Consider the following 22,216-nt stretch of genomic DNA (forward strand, 5'->3'; position numbering starts at 1 on the left):
CATGAGTTGGATGCTCAACCATCTAAGCCACCCAGGCGCCCCTAAACCCGTATTCTTTAATTCAGCAAGCCACATGTTCACTGATTTAGGCCTGGCTGGTTTAAAAAAAGAAAAAATCCTGCAGATTTTAGAAGCTTGGAATATATAAATGGAAGAATCTTGGGGGGGCTCAGGAAGATAAAGCAAAGCTCTGATTGTGAATCCAGTGTATCTGTGACATAGTAAGATACAGATTTAGTCACTGCCCCCCGCCCCCCCAACTGCACCTTCAGACACAGAGGTTTCTAAAATCCTTGTGGTTTCTTGAGTGCTAGGAGCACCTTTGTTCTAATAATTGGTCTTTGGCCTGGGTTCCTGACGCAAGAGTTAAGAGCCTGGTAATCTCTGGTGTGATAATGAGATGACTGGTGGCTGGGGGGCCCCTATATAGCTTCTGGATGGGGGCTGGTTTTCGGAAAGACAAAGGCAAGATTGAAGGGTTGGAACTTTCAGCCCCACCCTCATCCTCTAGGAAGAGGAGGTGAAAGGGAGTTTGAGTTAATCAATCCTGCCCACAGGATGAAGCTTCAGTAAAAAAAATCCTAACTGAAGGGGTTAGGAGAGATGGGTTGGTGAACACATCATGTACCAGGAGGGTGGCTCACCCTAAACTCCATGAGGACAGAAGCTTCTGTGCTGGGGACCCTCCCAGACTTTACTCCAGATCTTCATCTGGCCATTCATCTGTATGTAAATGTATCTCCTGGAGTTCTGTGACCCATTGTAGCAAATTACTGAACCCAAAGGGGTTGTGGGAACCCTTGATTTATAGCAAGTAGGTCGGAAGTACAGGTGACAATTTAGGACTTTCAACTGAAGATGGGGGGGGCAGTCTTGTGGGACTGAGCTGGTAATCTTCCGGGTCTGTGCTAACTCCAGGGAGTCGGTGTCAGAAGTGAGTTAAATAGCTGTTCACTTAGAAATGGAAAACTGCTTGATGTGGAAAAGCCCATTCATCTGGTGTCAGCAATACTCTGCAGAAAACAGGAGAGTTTTCTCTTTAAAATCCATTTCGTTTAGGGTAAAACTAAGAATGTGAGCAAGAGAACTATCTTGAGGACATTATAAATATAACTCAGCCCAAGATGAAGTGAGGGTCTCTCTGTGTGATTTACACATGTTCTGGATATAGTTAGTATAAAAGTGTTTTTCGGCAAATTTGTTAGCAAAAAGTCCCCTTTTGTGACATCTAGACTTGTATCGCCTGGTCTGGAATGCACTATTTATTAATCTTGAGGCTGCTTTGACAGCAACTTGTCTGGGAAAGGGCATTCACTCACTGAAACTTGAATTCACTGGTTAGCAGTAAAGTAAGGAGGCTCAGTCAGTTTCTCCTCCATAGGCTCCACTGAGATACATTCTGCGGGTGCGGACGGATGCAGTTCTTAACAACTCAAATGGGAGGAATATCTTTGACACACGGACCAAAAACATAAACAGTGTTAAAGATTAAAGGAGTTTGGGGCGCCTGGGTGGCGCAGTCGGTTAAGCGTCCGACTTCAGCCAGGTCACGATCTCGCGGTCCGTGAGTTCGAGCCCCGCGTCGGGCTCTGGGCTGATGGCTCGGAGCCTGGAGCCTGTTTCCGATTCTGTGTCTCCCTCTCTCTCTGCCCCTCCCCCGTTCATGCTCTGTCTCTCTCTGTCCCAAAAATAAATAAACGTTGAAAAAAAAAAAAAAACTATAAAAAAAAAAAGATTAAAGGAGTTTTGTATTCCATTATAAGCACAAAGCTTTGAATAAGTAGTAGATATTATATTTTTATGAAGGCCAGACCAATAAAGGGACAGTGGGAATGAAGATAAAAAAGAATGACACAGTTCACTAGAAAGTCCAACCGAATATGATGACTGATGTGACCCAGGGATAAGGAAGACCAGAAGTACAACCTCAAGCTGGAGTTGATCAAACCAACTCAACCATCATCACTCCTCCCTTTGTTTCTCTGCTGTGTGACCATTTCCATGCTTAAAGTGACACCATCCCTTATCTGCACCCATAGTAAGACAATGGCAAACTATCACATGGATCAAAGTCCTGCAACTCCACATTACTGGAGATTAAGAGTTCAGAGCCTGGGGAAAATAAAAAAACAAATGCCCTGGTTACCCATTTGGACCTTCAAGTATCTTTTCACCAAGGAACGAGAGAATTTTAAAAGTTGTGTAAGTGGAGAAGTACTGAATATCACAGATCAACTCTTGGCTGTTTTAATTCTACCATGCCAAATTCCAAAGTTGACATTTATTCTGTGACCAGCCTTATTTGAAAGTGATCTATAAATCCACGTAGTTTGGTTAGCTGGGCAGGTTCTACATACTTAAGTGCTTCTGTTTTCAGTACAGAAAACTACCCATCTCCTCTACGTTTGGGTGCCTGGAAGTTGTCATTATTAGGATAAGTAATTCAGAAACTTCAAAATAACTGCTAGGTATTTATAAGGAAAGAACATTTACAATGACAAACCCAACTTAAATTATAAGACTCATAAAATCTTGTTTTAGATATAAAATCTTGGCATTTTAGATATAACATTTTGATACATAAGTTTACATTTTATAAACACCAACACCATGCAAACCACCATTCCTACCCACTGTCACCTCATATTCATCACTCAAACAAGACTATAAATTCTACCCTTACCTAAATCTATAACTAGAATCACAGTAGCCCATCTGAATAACTTGGAAGGAAAGTTTCAATGTCTTTAATGGGTAGGACTCCCTGTTAATTCACATTCAGGGAGGGGCACCTGGGTGGTTCAGTCGGTTAAGCATCCAACTTCAGCTCAGGTCATGATCTCACGGTTTGCGAGTTTGAGCCCCACATCGGGCTCTGTGCTGAGAGCTCAGAGCCTGAAGCCTGCTTTGGATTCTGTGTCTCCCTCTCTGCTCGTCCCCTGCTCATGCTCTCTGTCTGTCTCTCTCTCAAAAATAAATAAACATTAAAAAAAATTTTTTTTTAATTCACATTCAAGGATTCTTAACATTTTCTGAATAGTGGTCCATTTTCACATATTGATCAAAACTAATAAATCCTCTCCTTAGAACAGTTTCTCAATTTTTTTCCATTATCACCCCCTAAAGACCTTTTTAGAAATGTTTCCCTGATCACCCCATTAAATTTCAATACCACGGACATACCGTATATTTATTTATGTGCAGTGGCCATTTGAAAGGTCACTATTGATAAAATCTAGTATTTTTTCACCTGCTTAAGGGCATGCTCTAGACTCTAAATGACAGACGTAAAGACACACACAAACTATGACCTATGAACTCAAGGACTTCAGAAGCCATGGACCCAGGACCCTTTTGGTGAGATCCATCTCAAATACTAGTGTGTAAAACAGCTTAAATTCTTGCCCTCATCTCAAAAATGGATTTCTAATAATGGAAAATGTACTTCAAATAATTTCAAAGTTACCAGGACTCAGCATCCATGTTCCAGCGTTCCTTTTCAGTTTTCAAAAGATCTTGTCAGAAACACGTGAAAGGACATTGTGACCAGGACTGCACAAAGACACCCATAATCCTCATGCTAATACTTCTGGGGTCATCTGTGAAATCTGCCTTAGTCATGTCACCAGTAGGCCACCGGGCTTCCTGGGGTTGATGAAGTCATTTCAGTGTGACCCCTCCAGGCTTCTCTCCCCTCTCACATGAATCACGGGCTACCTCACCACTCAGCTAGCCTCCGTCTAGCCTCAGCACGTAGCAGAGGCTCGGCTGCCAGGCCAACTACCTCAAGACAAGCCTGAGAGTTGCAATGACTTTGGGGATAGGTGAAATGAGGAGTGCTCCAGGAGCCAGGTGAAAGAGAAGTTTGCTTTCTCTATCACAGGCCAAGCTCTCAAATGCTGACCAGAGCAAAGGAATGTTTCTGGTGGAAAGGGGCTGCGTTGCCCTCAGTGGACCTGAAAGTAAGGCCCTCGTTGTCTTTAGAGACTGTTATCATTTGTATCTCAAAGGCTATGTTTTCAATACTAAGACACACCAAACCACATCTTACTGTTCTTATAGTACTTGTCACCACATATATATTCACTGTTTGTTTATTTACTGTATTGTCCTCCTCTCCGAGGTAGGTGCCATGGATCAGGAGGTCATTTGTTTTGTTCAGTGCTATTCCCAGCGCCTGAAATTACTGTACCTGGCACTTGGTAGGTGTTCAATAAATACGTCTTGAATAAATCAATGAATAAATATTTCAGACTGTCCTGGAACCAAACTGTCTTGACAGCAAGCAAAACACGTGCTTCTTCTGTGAAGGGCAAAAATACAAGACGCTACTTTGGAGAACCCTCAGCTGATCACCAACACCAACTGCACCACGTTAGCTCTCAACTGTCAGATCTCCAACCACTCAGTTTACAACCATCCATGGGGGTGAAGAGAAGAGAAAGGAGTGGTGACTAATAACATGCTTACTGGAGAAGTGCTGGAAAGTTTGTCCATTCAGTCAAAGTTCTGGGGGAACTGTAATTAACCCAAGAGGTTGATGGAAACTGAAGATCACTTGAAAGTGCAGTGGAGGCTCTCAAATGAAGGCTGCTGTACTTTTCTCTAGTGGAAATTCCCAAGAACAATCAACAAAGGACTATGAGCCCAGTAACCATTAATGTGAGTTCTGATGCCCACGTTCAGGCATAAAGTTACTGGCAGCAGGAACTACATTTAAACTTCCCAAAGGAATTGCTGAGGTTCTATTCTGAAAAGGAATACACAGTTGACTTTCCTCTTTATGATTTTCTTAATAACATTTTCTTTTCTCTAGATTGCTTTATTCTAAGAATACGGTATTTAATACATATACAAAATATGTGTTAATTAACTGCTTATATTATTGATAAGTCAACAGCAGGCTATTAGTAGGTTAAGTTTTGGGGGAACTAATCAAAAGTTCCATGTGGATTTTCAACTGTACCCTGTGCTGGTCAAGGGCCAAATGTATTATCTGCCCTTGTACTGATCAAAATTAAAATTACGTATTTTGGGGCACTCCAAGTAACAGGATTTATCACCTAGGACGATATTTAAAAAATCACACACATATGTGCCCACCTGATAAGGGCTTTTCCCTTGCTAACAGCGATGATACACACACACATACCACACTGTACAATTTATAAGGAGCTGTTATTTTCTTTGACCTCCATTTACTAAGTGTGGCACATATTTTCTTTAATATTTATTTTTATGTATTTTTGAGAGAGAGAGAAACAGTGAGTGAGGGAGGGGCAGAGAGGGAGAATCCCAAGCAGGCTCTGCACGGTCAGCCTGATGCAGGGTTCAAACCGTGAGATCATGAGCAAAAACCAAGAGCCAAAATCAAGAGTCAAACACTTAACCAACTGAGCCACCCAGGCACCCCTAAATTGGGCATATTCTTAAGATGGGGGGCGTGGTGTCACAACTCAAATGCTTAGAGATACAGTGGGCAGGCCAAGTGCATAAAGACTGAGGGAGAGTAGTCTATGTCCTTTCCAAAGGAGCACTATAGGTGCTATGTGGGAACACTGACCTGGTGCTGCTCATCTTCACATTTTTCAGGCAGAGCCCCAAGACAAATTTTTCCATAAAAAATTCCCCAGTTCTAGAAACTATACAAGTCACATAAAGCCTGTTTGAGGCCTCTTGGGAATCAACAGTTTATAATCTGTGTGTTTTCCACGGCAGACTGGCACTCTCCCTGACTGCTAGAAACACCCAGAGCAGCACCAGCTCTTCCCCACCTCCATCGGCAGAGGTCTGGAGTCAGGACACTCTCTGTCTAGCCTCCAAGTGTCACTACATCCCATGCCCCTTCCTATCCGCCCTCCAACACCCAGCACCTGCTCAACATTGTCAGTCTTGAAACCACATGACACTCCTATCACCTGCTTATCACATCAGCCACAGACTCCTGAATTACCCCCCTTGTCCCCATACATCCTGTTTTGTTCCCACCTCTCTTCTCCCTAACTCCCGGGGTTTCCAGAACTTAGCAACTACTGTAAGCAAAAATCTTTCATTTCCTCAATCTTCTTTCTCAACATTCTCGTCACTTTCTTACTCTAACCAAACTCCGCTCTCCCCTGAGGACATGCCTTCTCTTGTGCCCTTCCAAGAGAGTAGGGCTCCTTGCTCCTGGAACTGCTTCTACACCATTCTCCTCCTGCCCTCTCAAACCCTAGCTATTAATCTCATCATTAAAGTAGATTACACCCCACCCTGTGTATCACCTGCTAACTGAGATCACTACTCCTCACTTCATGACTTCAGCTCTCAGTTCACTGTCTTCCATGCTGCCTCTCATTCTCAGTGATTTCCCTACCCAGGTAGGTGACCCTCGAACCATCCTGGCCTCATACTCATCTAGTGGCTGCAGAAACACCTCGCTCTTAGTGGAAGACCTTGCTGCCTGAGAAAAATCAAAGCAATCAGAAAAAGCAGGGTGGGGAATCAAAACTACCTCCTGCCTCAAATTAAACTATCTGAAAGCTTTCAAACAAACAGAACTTCAGATAAGCAAGGTCGTTAGTTCACACAGCCAGACAGCAGTACTTGTGAAAGGTCAGGAGGTCCAGCCATCTACAGCAACCAGAAAGGCCACTGGGAAAAGAGAAGGCGTGACTCTCTGTCAATTACTATTGTGTGACCTGAGGCAAGACCTGTAACTTCACCACCAAACCAGGTTGTTTCAAGGATTAAACAACACACGGGAGCTCAGAGTAAGCTAGAAGTTAACCATAAACCCAGTTTTGAGAAAATCCAGGCCAGGTAACTGGAAGGCACATCCTAACATAATCACATCACTGAAAAAAGTCCAGAAGTACTGTCAAATTCTAGCTCAGACTGCAAGAATGATCAACGCTTGTATTCTTGATTCCTTAACCTACAGAGTTAATAATCCTCTCCCACCAACCCTTGATATCCCCATTAGCTCATTTTTTCCTGCCTCCAGTGTAGGGACATTACCAGTCTCCTGAAGTCACCACAGGTGATGACTTGGTGTGCACACATCCTTTCTCTCCTTCCACCCAAAATGCCGGCCTATAAAGCCACCTGGCTCCTCCCCACTGCTCCCACCTCATATCCTCCTCCAATTATCTCCCCACCCCTCCTCCTGCTCCAGCTATGATGGTTCTCTGTCTTTTCCTTGAATACCCCCAGGCTTGCCCCCCACCTCAAAGCCTTTGTACTCCATCACCTCCAACTGGACTCTCGTCCACAAGGTTCTTGTGTGGCTGCTGCCTCCTCATTCTTGTTAGGGCTCAAGATGTCACCCTCCTCAGAGAGACATCCCCTGACCACCTGAGCTAAGCAGCCCCCATCATCTTACATCATCCTGTTGTGTACTTCACCTTGTTCATTTACTTCTTAGTAACTTAATACTGTGGTGGCTGCTCTTTATCTAAGTGTTTACCTACTCACTGTCTCGGTCCCCGCCCCCCCCCCCCAACTAAAATATAAGCTCTCCAAGTGCAGGGACCTGGCTTGTTGGAAGTTACAAATGTGCCACTGGTGCCAGCACCATCCCTGACATATAGCAGGGGCTCAATAAGTTTTGCTGAATCAATGAATTCTTCTTTCAAAAGTGTTTTTTTTCCCCCCCCAAAGCCTGGCTGTCCTGGTCTGAAGCAGTTGAGATTATAACACTTGTTCAAAAAGACGTTTCAGGCCAAACTTCCGTAAAATGTAGAGGTTTAACATTGGGCCTTGTTCTCCGCCAGCTTCTAACGACCAGTTTCACAAACCCAACCCCAGCTTCTCAATGCCAATACTCTTCTTATACCAAAGGGCCCAGTCTTGCACCCTGGTAACGTTTCTCCCCTCCAACATTTTTGCTTTGCTTCTCCTTCCTTTGAAATACCTTTCTTTTTGGAGGCGCTCTACTGCAAATTTCTCGGGAGGCTGTCGTCCAATATCCAAAGAGGTGGGCGAGGGGGCTTTTTCCCAGAGGCTAAAACTGCGTCACCTAATCCAACCCCCACCCTCTCAGGCTTGGCCTCCCTGGGCTTTTCTGGGCCATGGAACTTTCCTCTGACAGGAAGTGGCTGGTCTTCTGTTGAGCCTCTCACCCTTTTCCTGTTGGCCAGTGCCACTCCTTCTTGGTCAATAGCCCTAGTCTCCTCCCTCACCCGCAGGAAACTTTACCAACCCGGGCTCCGCCGCCCGTCCTCACTCCCAAAGGCTCCCAAACCTCTTCCCCAGACTCAATCTCCCACAGCCGGCTCCACCACGCCCCCGCTCCACCAGGTCGCCCCCAATTTCCTCTCCCAGCAATTCGCCCTGATCATACCTTACCCAAGGCCCTTCGCACCCCAACGCGGCCGCCAGACCCTAATATCCCGCCCTCGGCCTCTCTGCCTCCCGCTCCTCCCAGGAGACCCTCCCGGGCCCTCACCGTGGACGCTACGTTCTCCGTCGGCCGCCTCAGCCCCGAAAAGGAGCAGCGAGGCCAGCAGGGCGAGGAGCACCCCGCACCGCCTTGGCCCACACAGCTGCGCCATGACGGGCTCCACCCGGCAGCGCAGGCGAAGCCTCAAGCGGCTGGCCGTTAGGGTCTCGCGATCAGGTGCGGGAAGACCCTTGCCGCGCACGCGCACTGGGGAGCCTCGTGTTCAGGTGCTGGCGCTCCCAGAGGGTCTGCGAGGTGCCGCCCTGGCGCTCCCGCCGGCGTCTCGGGGACTACCCCTTGTCGGACCTTCGGTGCGCGGACGCTCTGTCCGCTACGCCCACGACGCTTCAGTCCGCCTCTCTCTCGTCCCTTGCCTCCGGCGACACTTCGCCGACTCTCCCACCGTTCAGACCCCACCACACCCACAAGCGCTCGGTGGGCGGTAGAGCCAATGGCGGGCGCCTCGAAGCAGCTCCCGAAGGTGGCCGGCCGGGGAGGGGGCGGGGCGCACCTGGCGAGGCGGAGCACGCAGAGCGCAGGCGCAGGGAGCAGGCACCTGGGCGGCAGTCCTCCTCCCCCGGAGCACCTGCGCTGGCCCCAGGATTGGGGGAAAGGGGCAGGGCTTGCGTCGGCTCCGCCGGGGGTAGGACCTAGCAGGTGAGGAAACGCAAGCCTGCTGAGCCCCGAGGCTCCTGTTACCTGCTCCGAGGTTTGGTGACGTCCGAGTACCCTCGCTCCTGGGCTGGGCCTCGGGGTGGGAGGAGAGGGTGCAGAACCTGTGGTTCCAGGCTTGGAAGCCCGCCTCGTTTCAGCCCCCCTTTGAGGGCGAGGAATTTACTCCTTTTCTAAATGCCAGCGGTCACTGAGCGCCTACTTGGCGCGTTACTGGAAATACGACAGTGACCACGTCAGACTGGCCCCTTCCTCACCAGACTGGAACAGCCGAGAGTAGTGATGGCAGAAGTATAGGGTGGGGGAGCGATTAGAGTGGGGGAGTGACGGGGAAGCGCAGACTGAATGATCAGGGACTGGGGCGGTGGAAGTGAAAAGGCAGCTTTGATAATGAACCCTTGAAGGATAAGAAGAGCTGACGGAGGAACATTCCACATTGCAAGCAACAGGAACAGCGAACGCAAAAGTCCTGAGGCAAGAAAGACAACAGTGCCTTAAGGGATACAGGGCTACTCCCACTACTCAGCCTCCTGTCATAATAATATGTGGAGAGCCTTAATTAGGTTATCAAAATGGTGTTTACCTTAAGCAGTTTTGTGCATTTTTTTCTAAAGATTTTAAGTAATTTTACCCAACCTGGGGCTCGAACTCACAACCCCAAGATCAAGAGTTCCAGGCTCTATTGACTGAGCCCGCCAGGCGCCCCCACTATTTTCTTTACTGTATTTTTTTTTTAATGTTTATTTGTGTTTGAGAGAGAGAGAGAGAGAGAGAGAGAGAGAGAGCGCGCAGGGGAGGGGCAAAGAGAGCCGGAGACAGAATCTGAAGCAGGCTCCAGGCTCTAAGTTGTCAGCACCAAGCTCCATGCCGGGCTGGAACTCACAAGCTAAGAGATCATGACCTGAGTGGAAGTCAGTCGCTTAAGGGACTGAGCCACCCAGGTGACCCTATCTTTATTTAAAAAAAAATTTGTTGGGGGGCACCTGGCTGGTTCAGTTAGTTAAGCGTCTGACTCTTGATTTCTGCTCAGATCATGATCTTTTGGTTCATAAGTTCAAGCCCCACATGGGGCTCTGCACTTACAGTGCAGTTCATTCTCTCTCTCTCTCTCTCAAATAAACAAATAAATTAGGGGCACCTGGGTGGCTCAGTCGGTTAAGCATCCAACTCTTGATTTCAGCTCAGGTCATGATCTCATGGTTTGTGGGTTGGAGCCCCATATCGGGTTCTGCGCTAACAGCTCAGAGCCTGCTTGGGATTCTCTCTCTTTCTCTCTTTCTCTGCCCCTCCCTACTCATGTGTGAGCCCCTTCTCTCAAAATAAATAAACTTAAAAACAAAAGATTCTTTGCCCACCATCTTCTTTAATCTCGCAGTGAGGTCCTAGCACCCAGGGTCAAGAATCTGAATGTGAAGACAAAGGTCTCTCTAGCACCCAAATCCCCGACCCCCATCCCATCCCACTAAGGCAGACCTTGAGCTGGAAGACAGGACTATGGTGAGAGTTGAGGCTGGAGAGGAGTCACAGGTTCATTCATCCATTCATTCACGCATCTGTCTGTTCATTCCGCATATTCACTGAGCACCGACCATGAGATGAGCCGGGTACTGCTGTAAATGCTGGAGAAGATACAAGAGTGAACAAAGTAAAATTCCTGCCGTGGTGAAACTCACTTTGTAATGTTGGTACCAGTGGTAGAACTAGCATATTTGACACCTGGAGTAGATAACTTTTTAAACAATTTTTTAAATATTTATTTTTGAAAGAGAGAGAGAGTGAGCGGGAGAGAGAGAGGGAGACACAGAGTCCAAAGCGGGCTCCAAGCCCCATGCTGACAGCAGAGAGCCCAACAAGGGGGCTCAAGCCCATAAACCACTAGATCATGACCTGAGCCGAAGTTAGATGCTTAACCGACTGAGCCACACAGGCGCCCCGTGGATAATTTTTTATACCTCTTCCTCACTACCAGAAAATTATTTCAGTAAGAATCATGTAAGAATCACCATTTTACATGTTCTTTAGTTTTAAAATTAACAATTGAAAATGAATAAATTTCAATTTGAAAGATATTACTCAATTCAGTAAAATATTTCATTTATGAATGAAAATTTTCACTTACATTGCATTTTGCAGTTCATACCGATTCACTATTTTAAACAAAAATTTCAAAAGAATATGTAGAATGACAGAATAATTTCTTCATCTTTACAATCATTGTGCTATCATTTTAGTTTCTAATCTATTATCACTTAAATGAAAGATTATGTAGAATCACAGAGATTGGAGACTCAGACTGTACAAGCCCAAATGATACCAAATTGTTATGAACTTACTATCAAAATGAACCTGAATCTTCATATGGCAGAGGTCAACTGTATACCTGGGAGTTCTCTCTATATATTTTTAAATTATTTTTAAAATTATTTTTAACTTTATTTATTTATTTATTTATTTAGTAAGTAAGTAATCTCTACCCCCACTGTGGGGCTTGAACTCATGACCCTGAGGTCAAGAGTCCACATGCTCTACTGACTGAGCCAGCAGTCACCCTGGGAATTCTCTACATTAACTTCTCCAGAATTTTGTAGCAAACCGATGTTGGGTAGCCCCCATACTCATGGGCTGTATAACCCTCCTCCCCTCAAGGGTGAGCAGGACCTGGGATTTGCTTCTCCTCAATAGAATATGGCAAAGGAAGTTCATGATTATACTATATAAAACTCCTTTTTTTAATGTTTTTTTTTTTTGAAAGCGGGGGAGGGAGACAGAGGATTCCCAAAGACACAAAGTCGGACACTTAACCGACTGAGCCACCCAGGCACCCCAAGACTCCTTTTTTTTTTTTTTTCCCCAAGACTCCTTCTTAGTGGACTGGAGAGAGAGACTCTCTTTTGCTGGCTTTGAAACAAATAAGCTGCCACATAGTAAGAGGACCTATGGAGAAAGTTACATGGCAAGGACTTCACCTCTAGGAGCGAGAGAGCAGCCCAAACTGATAACCAGCAAGAAAATGAAGACCTCATCCTGATTAGGTCAAGCAATTGGAAGCAGATCTCTCCGCAGTTGAGCCTCTGATGAGACAGCAGCCCTGGCTGGCACCTGGATTATAGCTCAGCGAGACGGTGGAGCAGAGGGCCCCCCTAAACCATGCTTGGCCTGGATCCACAGAAACCACGAAACAATAAGTTTTAAGCTACAAAGTTGCTGGTAGTTTATTATGTAACAATAGAAAACTATTACGAATACAATGTTTACTAAAGTATACAGTAATAAAAATATCTTAACTGGAAGCCTTTTATTAAAACTCAACAGTAATTGTGTCAATTGTTTACAAGTAAACCAATGAAAGATTTTTGGATTATTTTGGAGGATTCTATCGCTTTATTCTACTGCTTAGAATTTGTCAGCACATGGTGTAATAAAAACTGGGCCAACTTTTGGCCAGTTTTCATTTATTTTTTAAATTCTCTACGGACAGTGCACCCCCTTTCTGCCTGTACTCTGGTAGACCACACCTATTGCCCTTTGGCACATCAGTTGCAAAACAATAAATAAAACGAGTACATTGTATACAATACTAAAATGTAATGTTACGGATAAAACAGAGCCAGGTGAGGGGCACAGGAGTTACAATATAAGATAGGGTGTCAGACAAGACCCTACGGCACAGATGACATTTGAGGGAGATGAAGGAATGAACCCTGCTGATATCACGCTCAGGAAGAGCTTCCCTGATGGAAGGAACTATTAGGGCAAAGGTGTGAGATGGGACCACACTTTATAGAGGCTGCTTTTAAACAACAGGTTCCAGCAATGGAAACTTGATCAAAGCCAAAGGGCCCACAGCGACCACCTGGCTGAATACAGAAGGGCCCATCGGGAGACCCACCTCAAAATACCCGTAGACCCTACCTGACCAATGGGCTCCTGACAACCAGGCACAGTTACTAAGAAAGAGAAAATTCCACATGTCCCCATACCTCCTCACCTTCTCACTTTATTTTATTTTTTAAAATTTTTTTCCCCAACATTTATTTATTTTTGGGACAGAGAGAGACAGAGCATGAACGGGGGAGGGGCAGAGAGAGAGGGAGACACAGAATCGGAAACAGGATCCAGGCTCTGAGCCATCAGCCCAGAGCCTGACGCGGGGCTCAAACTCACGGACCGCGAGATCGTGACCTGGCTGAAGTCGGACGCTTAACCGACTGCGCCACCCAGGCGCCCCACCTTCTCACTTTAAATACGCCCCCACTCACTGCCTCCTTGCAGACAGCCTCTCCTCTGTTGTCCTGACCCCTGCTCCCTTGGGGCCTATTCAATAAACTTCTGTCGCCTTTGTTCTGCTTCAGGTGAATCCTTTCACCTCTGAGCCACTGGCTTCCACCTGATCCTTGCCCCACATTGGGGACCCCCATCTGATTCAGAGAGACACCCCATGCTTGCCAGAGCTTTGAATGCCCCAGGACAATGGGGAGCTATGGAGAGTTCTTTGTTTTTTAATATAACAGCTTTATTGGGATATAAGCCACATACCATACAATTTACCCTTTTAAAATGTACAATTCAAGGGTTTTAGTATGTTAATAAAGTTATGCAACCAACCCTACAATCAATTGAGAAAATAGCATCATCCTCAAAAGAGACCCTATATTCGGCAGCAGTCGCTCCCCTTCCCCACAATTCTCTCATCCCCGGGCAACCACCAATCTACTTCCTGTCTGTAGATTTGCCTATTCCGGATATTACAGATAATCATACAACATGTGGCCTTTTGAATCTAGTCTCTCTCACTTAGCATGTTGTTTTTTTTTTTTAATGTTTATTTTTGAGAGGGAGAGAGGGAGACAGTGTGAGCAGAGGAGGGGCAGAGAGAGAGGGAGACACAGAATCTGAAGCAGGCTCCAGGCTCTTGAGCTGTCAGCACAGAGCCTTATATGGGACTCAAACCCACGAATGTAAGATCATGACCTGAACCGAAGTCGGATACTTAACCAACTGAGCCACCCAGGTGCCCCTCACTTAGCATGTTTTGAAGGTTCATCTATGCTCTAGCATGTGTCAGTACTTAATTTCTTTTTTTAAAATGTTTATTTACGTATTTTGAGAAAGCACACAAGAGAGAGCATGGGGAGGGGCAGAGAGAGAGGGAGAGAGAGAATCCCAAGCAGGCTCTGTGCTGTCAGCACTAAGCCAGATGTAGGGTTCAATCTCACAAACTAAGGGATCATGAACTGAGTCGAAATCGGAAGTCAGGCGCTTAAGTGACGCAGCCATCCAGGCACCCTAGTACTTAATTTCTTTTTATTACCAAATAACAGTCCATTGTATGGATGTACCACATTTTATTTATCCATTCATCAGTTGATGGGCTATATTGTTTCCACCTTTTGGCTATTATGAACAACGCTGCTATGAACATTCCCGTACAAGTTTTTGTGTGAACATATGCTTTCAGTTCTGTGGTATAGTCCTAGGAGTAGAATTGCTCAGTCATACAGTAACTCTTGAGTTTTACCTTTTGAGGAACTGCCAGACTGTTTTCCAAAGTGGCTGCACCATTTTACATTCCCATCATCAGCGTGTGAAGGTTCTGATTTCTCTGCATCTTTGCCAACACTTGGTATTTCCTATTTATTTATTTATTTATTTAGAGGTGGGGAGGAGCAGTGAGAGAGGGAGAGAGAGAGAATCCCAAACAGGCTCCGAGCCATCAGCACAGAACCCAATATGGGGCTCCAACTCACAAACTGTGAGATCATGACCTGAGCTGAAATCAAGAGTGGGATGCTCGACCAACAGAGCCCCCCAGGGCCCCTTAAAGATTTTGGTTTTTAGTGACCTCTGCACTGAACATGGGGCCCAAACTCAACCCCGAGATCAAGAGTCATTCACTCCACTGACTGAGCCAGCCAGGTGCCCCCCCACTTCTTTATTTTACACACAAGTCAGGGGCCCCTGGGAGGCTCATTCGGCTGAGGATCCAACTTCGCCTCAGGTCATGATCTCACCGTTAGTGGGTTCGAGCCCCACATCGGGCTCTGCGCTGACAGCTCAGAGCCTGGAGCCTGCTTCAGATTCTGTGTCTCCTTCTCTCTCTGCCCCTCCCCCCCCCTTTCTCTCAAAAAAATAAACATTAAAAATTTTTTGAGATACAAGTACCTTATCAGAAATATGATTTACAATTTTTTCCCCATTCTGTGGGTTGTCTCTTCACTTTCTTAATTATGTCCTCTAAAACACGAAAGTTTTTAATTTTGATGATATCCAGTTCATCTATTTTTTCTCTTGTTTCTTATGCTTTTGGTGTCATAGCTAAGGAACCATTGCCTACTTAAGGATAGTTTTAAGCAGGGATGGGGCATGGCCAAACTTAAGTTTTTTTAAAAAAAATTTTTTTTTTCAACGTTTATTTATTTTTGGGACAGAGAGAGACAGAGCATGAACGGGGGAGGGGCAGAGAGAGAGGGAGACACAGAATCAGAAACAGGCTCCAGGCTCCGAGCCATCAGCCCAGAGCCTGACGCGGGGCTCGAACTCACGGACCGCGAGATCGTGACCTGGCTGAAGTCGGACACTTAACCGACTGCGCCACCCAGGCGCCCCCAAACTTAAGTTTTAAAGTATCATTTTTGCTGCTTAAAATTAAAAGTGGGAATACTGGGGGTGCCTGGGTGACTCAGTCAAGCTTCCTACTTGATCTTGGCTCAGGTCATGATCTCATGGTTCATGAGTTCAAGCCCCACATCAGGCTCTGCATTGATGGTGCGGAGCCTGCTTGGGATTCTCTCTCTCCTTCTCTCTGCCCCTTACCTGCTTGTGCACTCTCTCTCTCAAAATAAATAAACTCTCTCTCAAATAAACTTGAAAAAAAAAACTTTAAAAGAAGTGGGTGGCTCAGTTGGTCGAGCATCCGACTTCAGCTCAGGTCATGATCTCATGGTTCGTGAGTTCAAGCCCTGCATTGGGCTCTCTGCTGTCAGCACAGAACTCACCTCAGGTCCTCTGTTACTCCCCCTCTCGCTGCCCCTCTCCCACTCATGCTCTCTTTCTCATTCTCAAAAATAAATAAACATTTTTTAATTTAAAAAAAGAAGTGGGAATATTGGTGAAGTAACGGACTCCTGTGATCGCCCTTGTTAAAATTGCAACCCCGCCCTCATTCCATTTCCCCTTTTCTGCTTCGTATTTCTTCATAGAACTTGTCATATTCTAATAAGCTGTATAATCGTGCTTACTTATTGTATTTACAGCCTGTCTCCACCACGAGGATATCAAGTCCCTGAGGACTGGGCTTGTCTTCTGTTCTCTATCTCTAGTGCCTAGAACAGTGCCTGGTGTGTGTGTGTGTGTGTGTGTGTGTGTGTGTGCGCGCGCGCGCGCGTGTGTGTGTGTATACTACTGAGATTTTGCATATATATATATATATATATATATATATATATATATATAAAGTTGAGAGGACTGAAGGGAGCAGGTGCCACCTTCCTGTGCATACCCATCTGGATGCTATCGGGCTTAGGGAGCCTGATATGAGAGAGAAGCTAACAGATGACATGATGTCAAATGAATACACACTTGTTGAATAGAATGAGTGAATAAATGAACGAAAGGCTGCGTGGATGAATGAATAATTGAAATAACGAACAAATGATGTGCTGTGAGTACTGTAGTTCCATTTTCCCTTGCAGAGAAAGATGGCACGCGGGCTCCTGCACCGTCCCTTGCAATCGCCAGGGGGCGCAGAAAGGCCGGGTCCCCAAGAGCCTGTCCCAGGACCCCGCCCCCCCCCCCCCCCCGGGAGCCCCAGCCGCCCGGCCCCGGCCTGGGACTCCCGGATCGCGCCCATACCTAGACCGTGCACGGCTGCGGGTTTTACTCGGTGCAGAGACCAGTCCCTGCGCTGCAGGCGGGGAAACTGAGGTCCGGGCGCCTGGGGCGGAGCTGGCCCCCGGGCGAGCCCGAGCCCCCGCCCCCGGCCGGCCCCGCCCCGGCCCGTAAGAGGCCCCCTGGGCGCCTGGCGAAAGCGCACAGTGCTGCGCGGGGGCCGAGGCCAGGACCGCGATGGCAGCTCAGCGGCTGGGCAAGAGGGTGCTGAGCAAGCTGCAGTCTCCGTCGCGGGCCCGCGGGCCGGGGGGAAGCCCCGGGGGGCTGCAGAAACGTCACGCGCGTGTCACCGTCAAGTATGACCGGCGGGAGCTGCAGCGGCGGCTGGACGTGGAGAAGTGGATCGACGGGCGCTTGGAGGAGCTGTACCGCGGCAGGGTGAGGCAGGGAGGGGGATGGAGGGGTGGGGGGAGGGACCGACAGACCCCGGGCCCGCACCCTCTACGCCCTTCGGGTCTCTGGTTGCTTGTGCTGGCCTCGGTCACACAAGAGCACGCACGCACGGGACCAGGCACTCATGGGACTCCTTGGCCCTAGTGTCTCCCCTCCATGGCACTATGCTTGTGGACACGGACACACACTTGGGTCTCCAGAGATGTGTCCAAACACCTGGGGAAGGCCAGTGATTGAGCACACGGGGGGTGAGGAGGCAAAGTTGCAGAGCCTGAGCGGCCATATCTGGAGAAAAGTTGGGGGAGGGGGAGGTCTTAAAGCCAAACATAGATATGGTGACGGGGAAGATACTAAGACGAGGAGACGCACAGCAAAGGAAGCAACAGCATTTACAGACGTGCACAGCGACAAGTTAGAGCCACTAGCAGACACAGCAACAGAAGCAACAGCCAGGTACAGACGTACAGACTCTCAAGGACACACGCTGTGGTCACCTGCAGATCAACGTGTGCGGTAATTCCAGGCACCCACAGGCATCCTGGCACAGGCCACAGCCCCATGCAGACACACAGTTACAACGACAACCACACGAAAGGGCTCCGGTTACAGCTCTTCATAGATACACAGTGTAGCAATTCACAGACGGTCCCAGCTTCACCTACCCCGCGACACCAAACGGTTCAACTAACAGCCACCCATTTTCTCCTACAAGCAAAACCAATAACCACGTGGCAAACACAATGGCAGATGCGACAGCCACTCACAGACATAAAATCACAGGAATGACCGCTACACCCGGACAGAAAACCACACAAACGACACAGGTAGAAACAGATGCCCGACGGCAGAAATTACCGCCGTCCTGTCCGTGGGCACCCGGGGTCGAAGCTACCGCCCGAGATGTTGACGCAGAGGCCGCAGACAGACATTTCACACGCTGGGCTGGAGTCTCTGCTTGAAGTCAACACCGTGCAACACAAAAATGCAGTCATGGGGACCTGATGGTTGTGTCGCTGCACCGGCAGGATGCACAAACGCTCCTCAGCACGGCTTGGAGGCGGAAGGAGCCATGGCCCCTCACGGTGACGTGGGGCCCTTTTGTTCTGACATGCGGGTAGGCTCCTGGAAGTGGACAGAGAAGTCCAGTTGCCAGCGGTAGGTGACATCCTCAGAAGTGGGCGCTATAGGTGCCATGACACATTGACAATGACACGGCTAAGCCAGAGCCACACGCCTCCCGGTCACGGGACCATAGGCCCCCGTGCGATCCACACACACACACACACACACACACACACACACGAGGCCGCACACCTCTGCCTCTTGGGCCGGCCCCAGCCCCTTGGCATCGGGCTCTGGCTCACACGCAGAGCCTCACGCAGGCTGTGTGGCACACTTCTAGACTCTCCCTGCCTTTGCCCCTTCTCCGCACACAAACCCAGGACCAGCCAGCCCTGAGGTCCACAGTGAAGTCAGAAGCGCTTTGGGTGGGGGAGGAAAAAATCTGTAGCCTCAGGGATCTCTTGCTTTGACAGCTGGATTCTGTCCCCCACAGGGATAATGAGCCTGCATTTGGCTCTTTGCCCCAAGAGGCTATACTAGAAATCCCCCTCTTGGCTGCTTACAGTTGGGCTCGTGGCTCATCCCGCCCGCCCACTCTGGGGGGCTTTGGTGGCCACCTCTCTGGACTGACCAGGGCACACTATTGGCCCTGGGGGCTGCCCTGAGCCCTACCCACCCTTGCTGTCCTCTTGGGCAAGGGGCTGCCCCCCAGCAGGAGGCTCTGGCCTGCCTGCTCCCCTCCCCCACACCTAGTGCTTAGACTTTTCCTTGAAAGGGCAGAGCCAGCCCCTCTCCTGAATCCCAGAATCTGACATTCCAAGACTCGACCAGGCCTGTTTCCCACTATGGGAACTGGGGCCAAGAGGAGAGACCTGTGCCAGCCCCAAGGCTCTCTGGGCCCTGGGGCCCAGGCATCTAAGCTGGTACAGGCCCCCTTGGCCTCTGTCAACCCATCTGTCACCCCTCCCCCTCCCCCCCCAACACCCAGATGTCCCGCCTTGGCGGTGCTGTCCCTGACTGCCACATTGTTGCTCCAGAACACGCCAGCTGGGCCCTGGGGCTGGTGGGGCTTCTCCAGAGCCCTGGACAAAGGCGAGGGAGGGACAGGAAAGGGACCCTGACCACCCCTCCCTCCCTGCCTTAGGAGGCAGACATGCCTGATGAGGTCAACATTGATGAATTGTTGGAATTAGAGAGTGAAGAGGAGAGAAGCCGGAAGATCCAGGTAGGTGGGGGTGGGGTGGGGGGGAAAGCTGCCGCCCCAGCAATAGTTACCAGGTTTATTGAGCACTTAGTATGTGCCAGGCACTGTTCCAGTTGTTTTGCACTTAACTCATTTTATCCTCACAAACCCTGTCAAGGGTTTATCATCTCCGTTTTGTTATTATCACTATAATTGTCTCCCATTTTCCAGATGAGGAAAATGAGGCCCACAGAGATTTAATCACTTGCTCGGGGCCCCAGCTCAGAAAGAGCAGAGCTGGGAGTCAAGGCCAAGCAGTCTGACTGCTCTGACCTTGCTGTCAGGACCTGTGCTCTCCCAGAGACAGGAAGTACTGTGTGACCTTCTGGCCCTCTCTGGATTCAGAGCTGGTCCTGGTGCGAGTTTCTGGACTCTACCCTAAGGCCCTCCAACATGCCCCCTCCGCCCCTCCTTGCTCTGTAAGACCCTTGGGCCATGTTCCTCTCTTGAAACCAGATGGGAAGTCCACCCTAGAGTCTGACTTCCTTTTGTCTTGTTGCCTCGGGGCTTTGTTGGGAAAGAAGGGGCGGAGGGGACTAGGTGCTAGTCATTTACTATTTTCTCTTTTTTTGCGGGGGGCTGGGGTGTTTAGGGACTCCTGAAGTCGTGCAAGAACCCCACAGAGGTGAGTTTGCCCTCCCACGCGGCAGGCCCTGTTCTGGCCCCCTGCATCCTGGTGGAAAAGGGGGTCCCTGGGGAGGAGGGAAGGCGCTGTCTTGCCCAGGGTCGTCAGAGGGAACTCTGGGGAGCCCTCTGTGTCGCTCAGCCCTTTTCTCATCTCCAGTGGTGTCTTTGTCTTCCTCACCCTGGCTCCTCTCTCCCCATCTGCCACTGGGGCCCCATTATCTCCTCCCCACTGAGACGCTCCCCATCTGTCTCCGGTTTCTGCCTTTCCTCTGCTGTTCTCTCCTTGGGGCCTCCAGTCTTTGGGCTCAGCCTCTCTCCGGGTATCCCCTACTCCCCTCCCTGGGTTGCTTCTCCCTTCCCCACCTCTGGGGCCCTCCCATCCCTGCAGGCCCTGAAGCTGAGCGGCCCAACCCCTCCCACTTCCTTCCCTGCTTTAAAAGGGAAAAATATTCATGTTTCTCTAAATGGCTCTGGGCTGCCTGAGGGACAAACGTCATTGTGTGTCTGTCTGCCCTGGAGTGAAGGCCTCTGTCCCTGGGGACCCTCCTGGTGATCTCTTGGCCTGTGAAACCTCTTGATGTCTCTCTGTGGCTATTTCTTCTCTGTCCTTTCGTCTCTCCCTCTGCATCTGTCTCTGTCTCTGTCTTGGTCCCAGTTTCTGGGTCTCTGTCTCTCTCCCTGTCTGTGTCTCTATCTCTCCCTGTGTCTCTCACTGTTTCTCTCCAACTCTCTCTGTTTCTCTCCCTGTCTTTCTCTGTGTCTCTGCCTTTCGTCCCCCTCCCTAACTACCCCCACGCCCTCTCACTGACCAGGTCAGAGGGAATGGGGGCTGGGTGGGTGGGGTTGGCCCCACTCCTCCCCATGTTCTCAGGACCCCTGCCTTGTCCTCAGGACTTTGTCCAGGAGCTGCTGGTGAAGCTTCGAGGCCTCCACAAGCAGCCAGGTCTCCGCCAGCCCAGCCCCTCCGGTGACAGCAGCCTGAGCCCCCTCCAGGACCCGGCCCGGACCGCGCCACCCTGACCTTCTCGCCTCTGCGGCCCCCTCCTTTCTCCCCTTCACTCCACACCGTCCTGGCTTGTTTATAAGTTGTATGTAATGGTTCTATAACAACACCGCGTGCCTGTTTTTCCTCTCCCTGATCACTGGGCTTCCCCGAGCTCCCCCAACACCTCCCTCTCTCCCGCTGCGTCTCCTCGTGTCCCAGCACCCGCAGCTGGCCCGACAGATGGAGGCTCACGCCTCAGCCACAGAGCATGAGAACAGGCCCTGCTGACATTGCACCCCTGCTCCCCGGGGACTCATCTTGTCATTCCCCACCCCCCCCCCCCACCCCGCCAGCCTTGGTCGGCCCAGCACAAGCCAGCAAGGCCACAGTAGGTGTCATTCAGGGTTCCTGTGGGAATGATGGTCTGTGGTCCTTGCATCATGGGAGACGTGCAAAACCAAACGTGCCCAACATCACCACAAGACGCCATGAACAGACCAATTTAAGGGGGCTTCCTGAAGAAAGTGACATTGAGGCAAGGCTTTGAAGGATGCATGGGAGTTTGTGTGAAACGGGTACCCATATCGGAGGACTCTGAACCTTGTGGGTGGAGGGACTGACATTGAGGCTAAGCCGGGGGAAGATACCAATTATTGGCAAGGCCATCGGCTAATCAGGATGTTCAAGTCCCCTGGAGCTGGATCAGGGAGGCCCCTGGGCTGGAGCAGGGGGAGGCCTGAAGGGTTACAGGGGAGGGGCTAGGGCTCAGAAGTTGTGGTAGCTATTTAACCCAAACTAGAAGTATTTTAGTATTTTAACAGATCTAGTTGTACCCGTAGTCCTGGCTGTGTACAGTCGGGATACGGGGTGGGCCAGGGCCAGAGCAAGGGGATCTCTGCCCCTGCCCAGGGCAAAGCACACTTCA

The 22,216-nt window shown here is 49.1% G+C and overlaps 2 protein-coding genes across 2 annotated transcripts in view; one reads left to right on the forward strand and one right to left on the reverse strand.

The window, feature by feature from the left end:
* The window catches only part of SPINT2 (serine peptidase inhibitor, Kunitz type 2), a 28,881-nt gene extending 19,975 nt beyond the window's left edge, over nucleotides 1-8,906 (reverse strand). Inside the window, exon 1 of the mRNA XM_047078131.1 lies at nucleotides 8,429-8,906. Within this exon, the coding sequence (XP_046934087.1) occupies nucleotides 8,429-8,534 (106 nt within the window). The 5' untranslated portion in view covers nucleotides 8,535-8,906. The remainder of the gene's footprint in view (nucleotides 1-8,428) is intronic.
* Nucleotides 8,907-16,930: 8,024 nt separating this feature from the next.
* PPP1R14A (protein phosphatase 1 regulatory inhibitor subunit 14A) lies at nucleotides 16,931-21,839 on the forward strand. The gene is made up of 4 exons (XM_047079181.1): nucleotides 16,931-17,359; nucleotides 19,581-19,661; nucleotides 20,272-20,304; nucleotides 21,198-21,839. The coding sequence occupies exons 1-4, from the start codon at nucleotides 17,159-17,161 to the stop codon at nucleotides 21,324-21,326; spliced, it is 444 nt and encodes a 147-aa protein (XP_046935137.1). The 5' UTR covers nucleotides 16,931-17,158; the 3' UTR covers nucleotides 21,327-21,839.
* The last annotated feature ends 377 nt before the right edge of the window (nucleotides 21,840-22,216 follow it).

The sequence above is a fragment of the Lynx rufus genome, unplaced genomic scaffold, assembly GCF_022079265.1.
Source record: "Lynx rufus isolate CCGP_SWC_20201006 ecotype Redwood Valley unplaced genomic scaffold, mLynRuf1.p SCAF_16, whole genome shotgun sequence".
In the NCBI taxonomy this organism is placed as follows: Eukaryota; Metazoa; Chordata; class Mammalia; order Carnivora; family Felidae; genus Lynx; species Lynx rufus.

Bases quoted from the DNA above. Each gene is read 5' to 3' on its own strand.
- PPP1R14A (XM_047079181.1), top strand. From the start codon at position 17,159: ATGGCAGCTCAGCGGCTGGGCAAGAGGGTGCTGAGCAAGCTGCAGTCT. The intron at 17,360-19,580 runs GTGAGGCAGGGA...TCCCTGCCTTAG, and splicing joins AGGAGCTGTACCGCGGCAGG to GAGGCAGACATGCCTGATGA. The intron at 20,305-21,197 runs GTGAGTTTGCCC...CCTTGTCCTCAG, and splicing joins CGTGCAAGAACCCCACAGAG to GACTTTGTCCAGGAGCTGCT.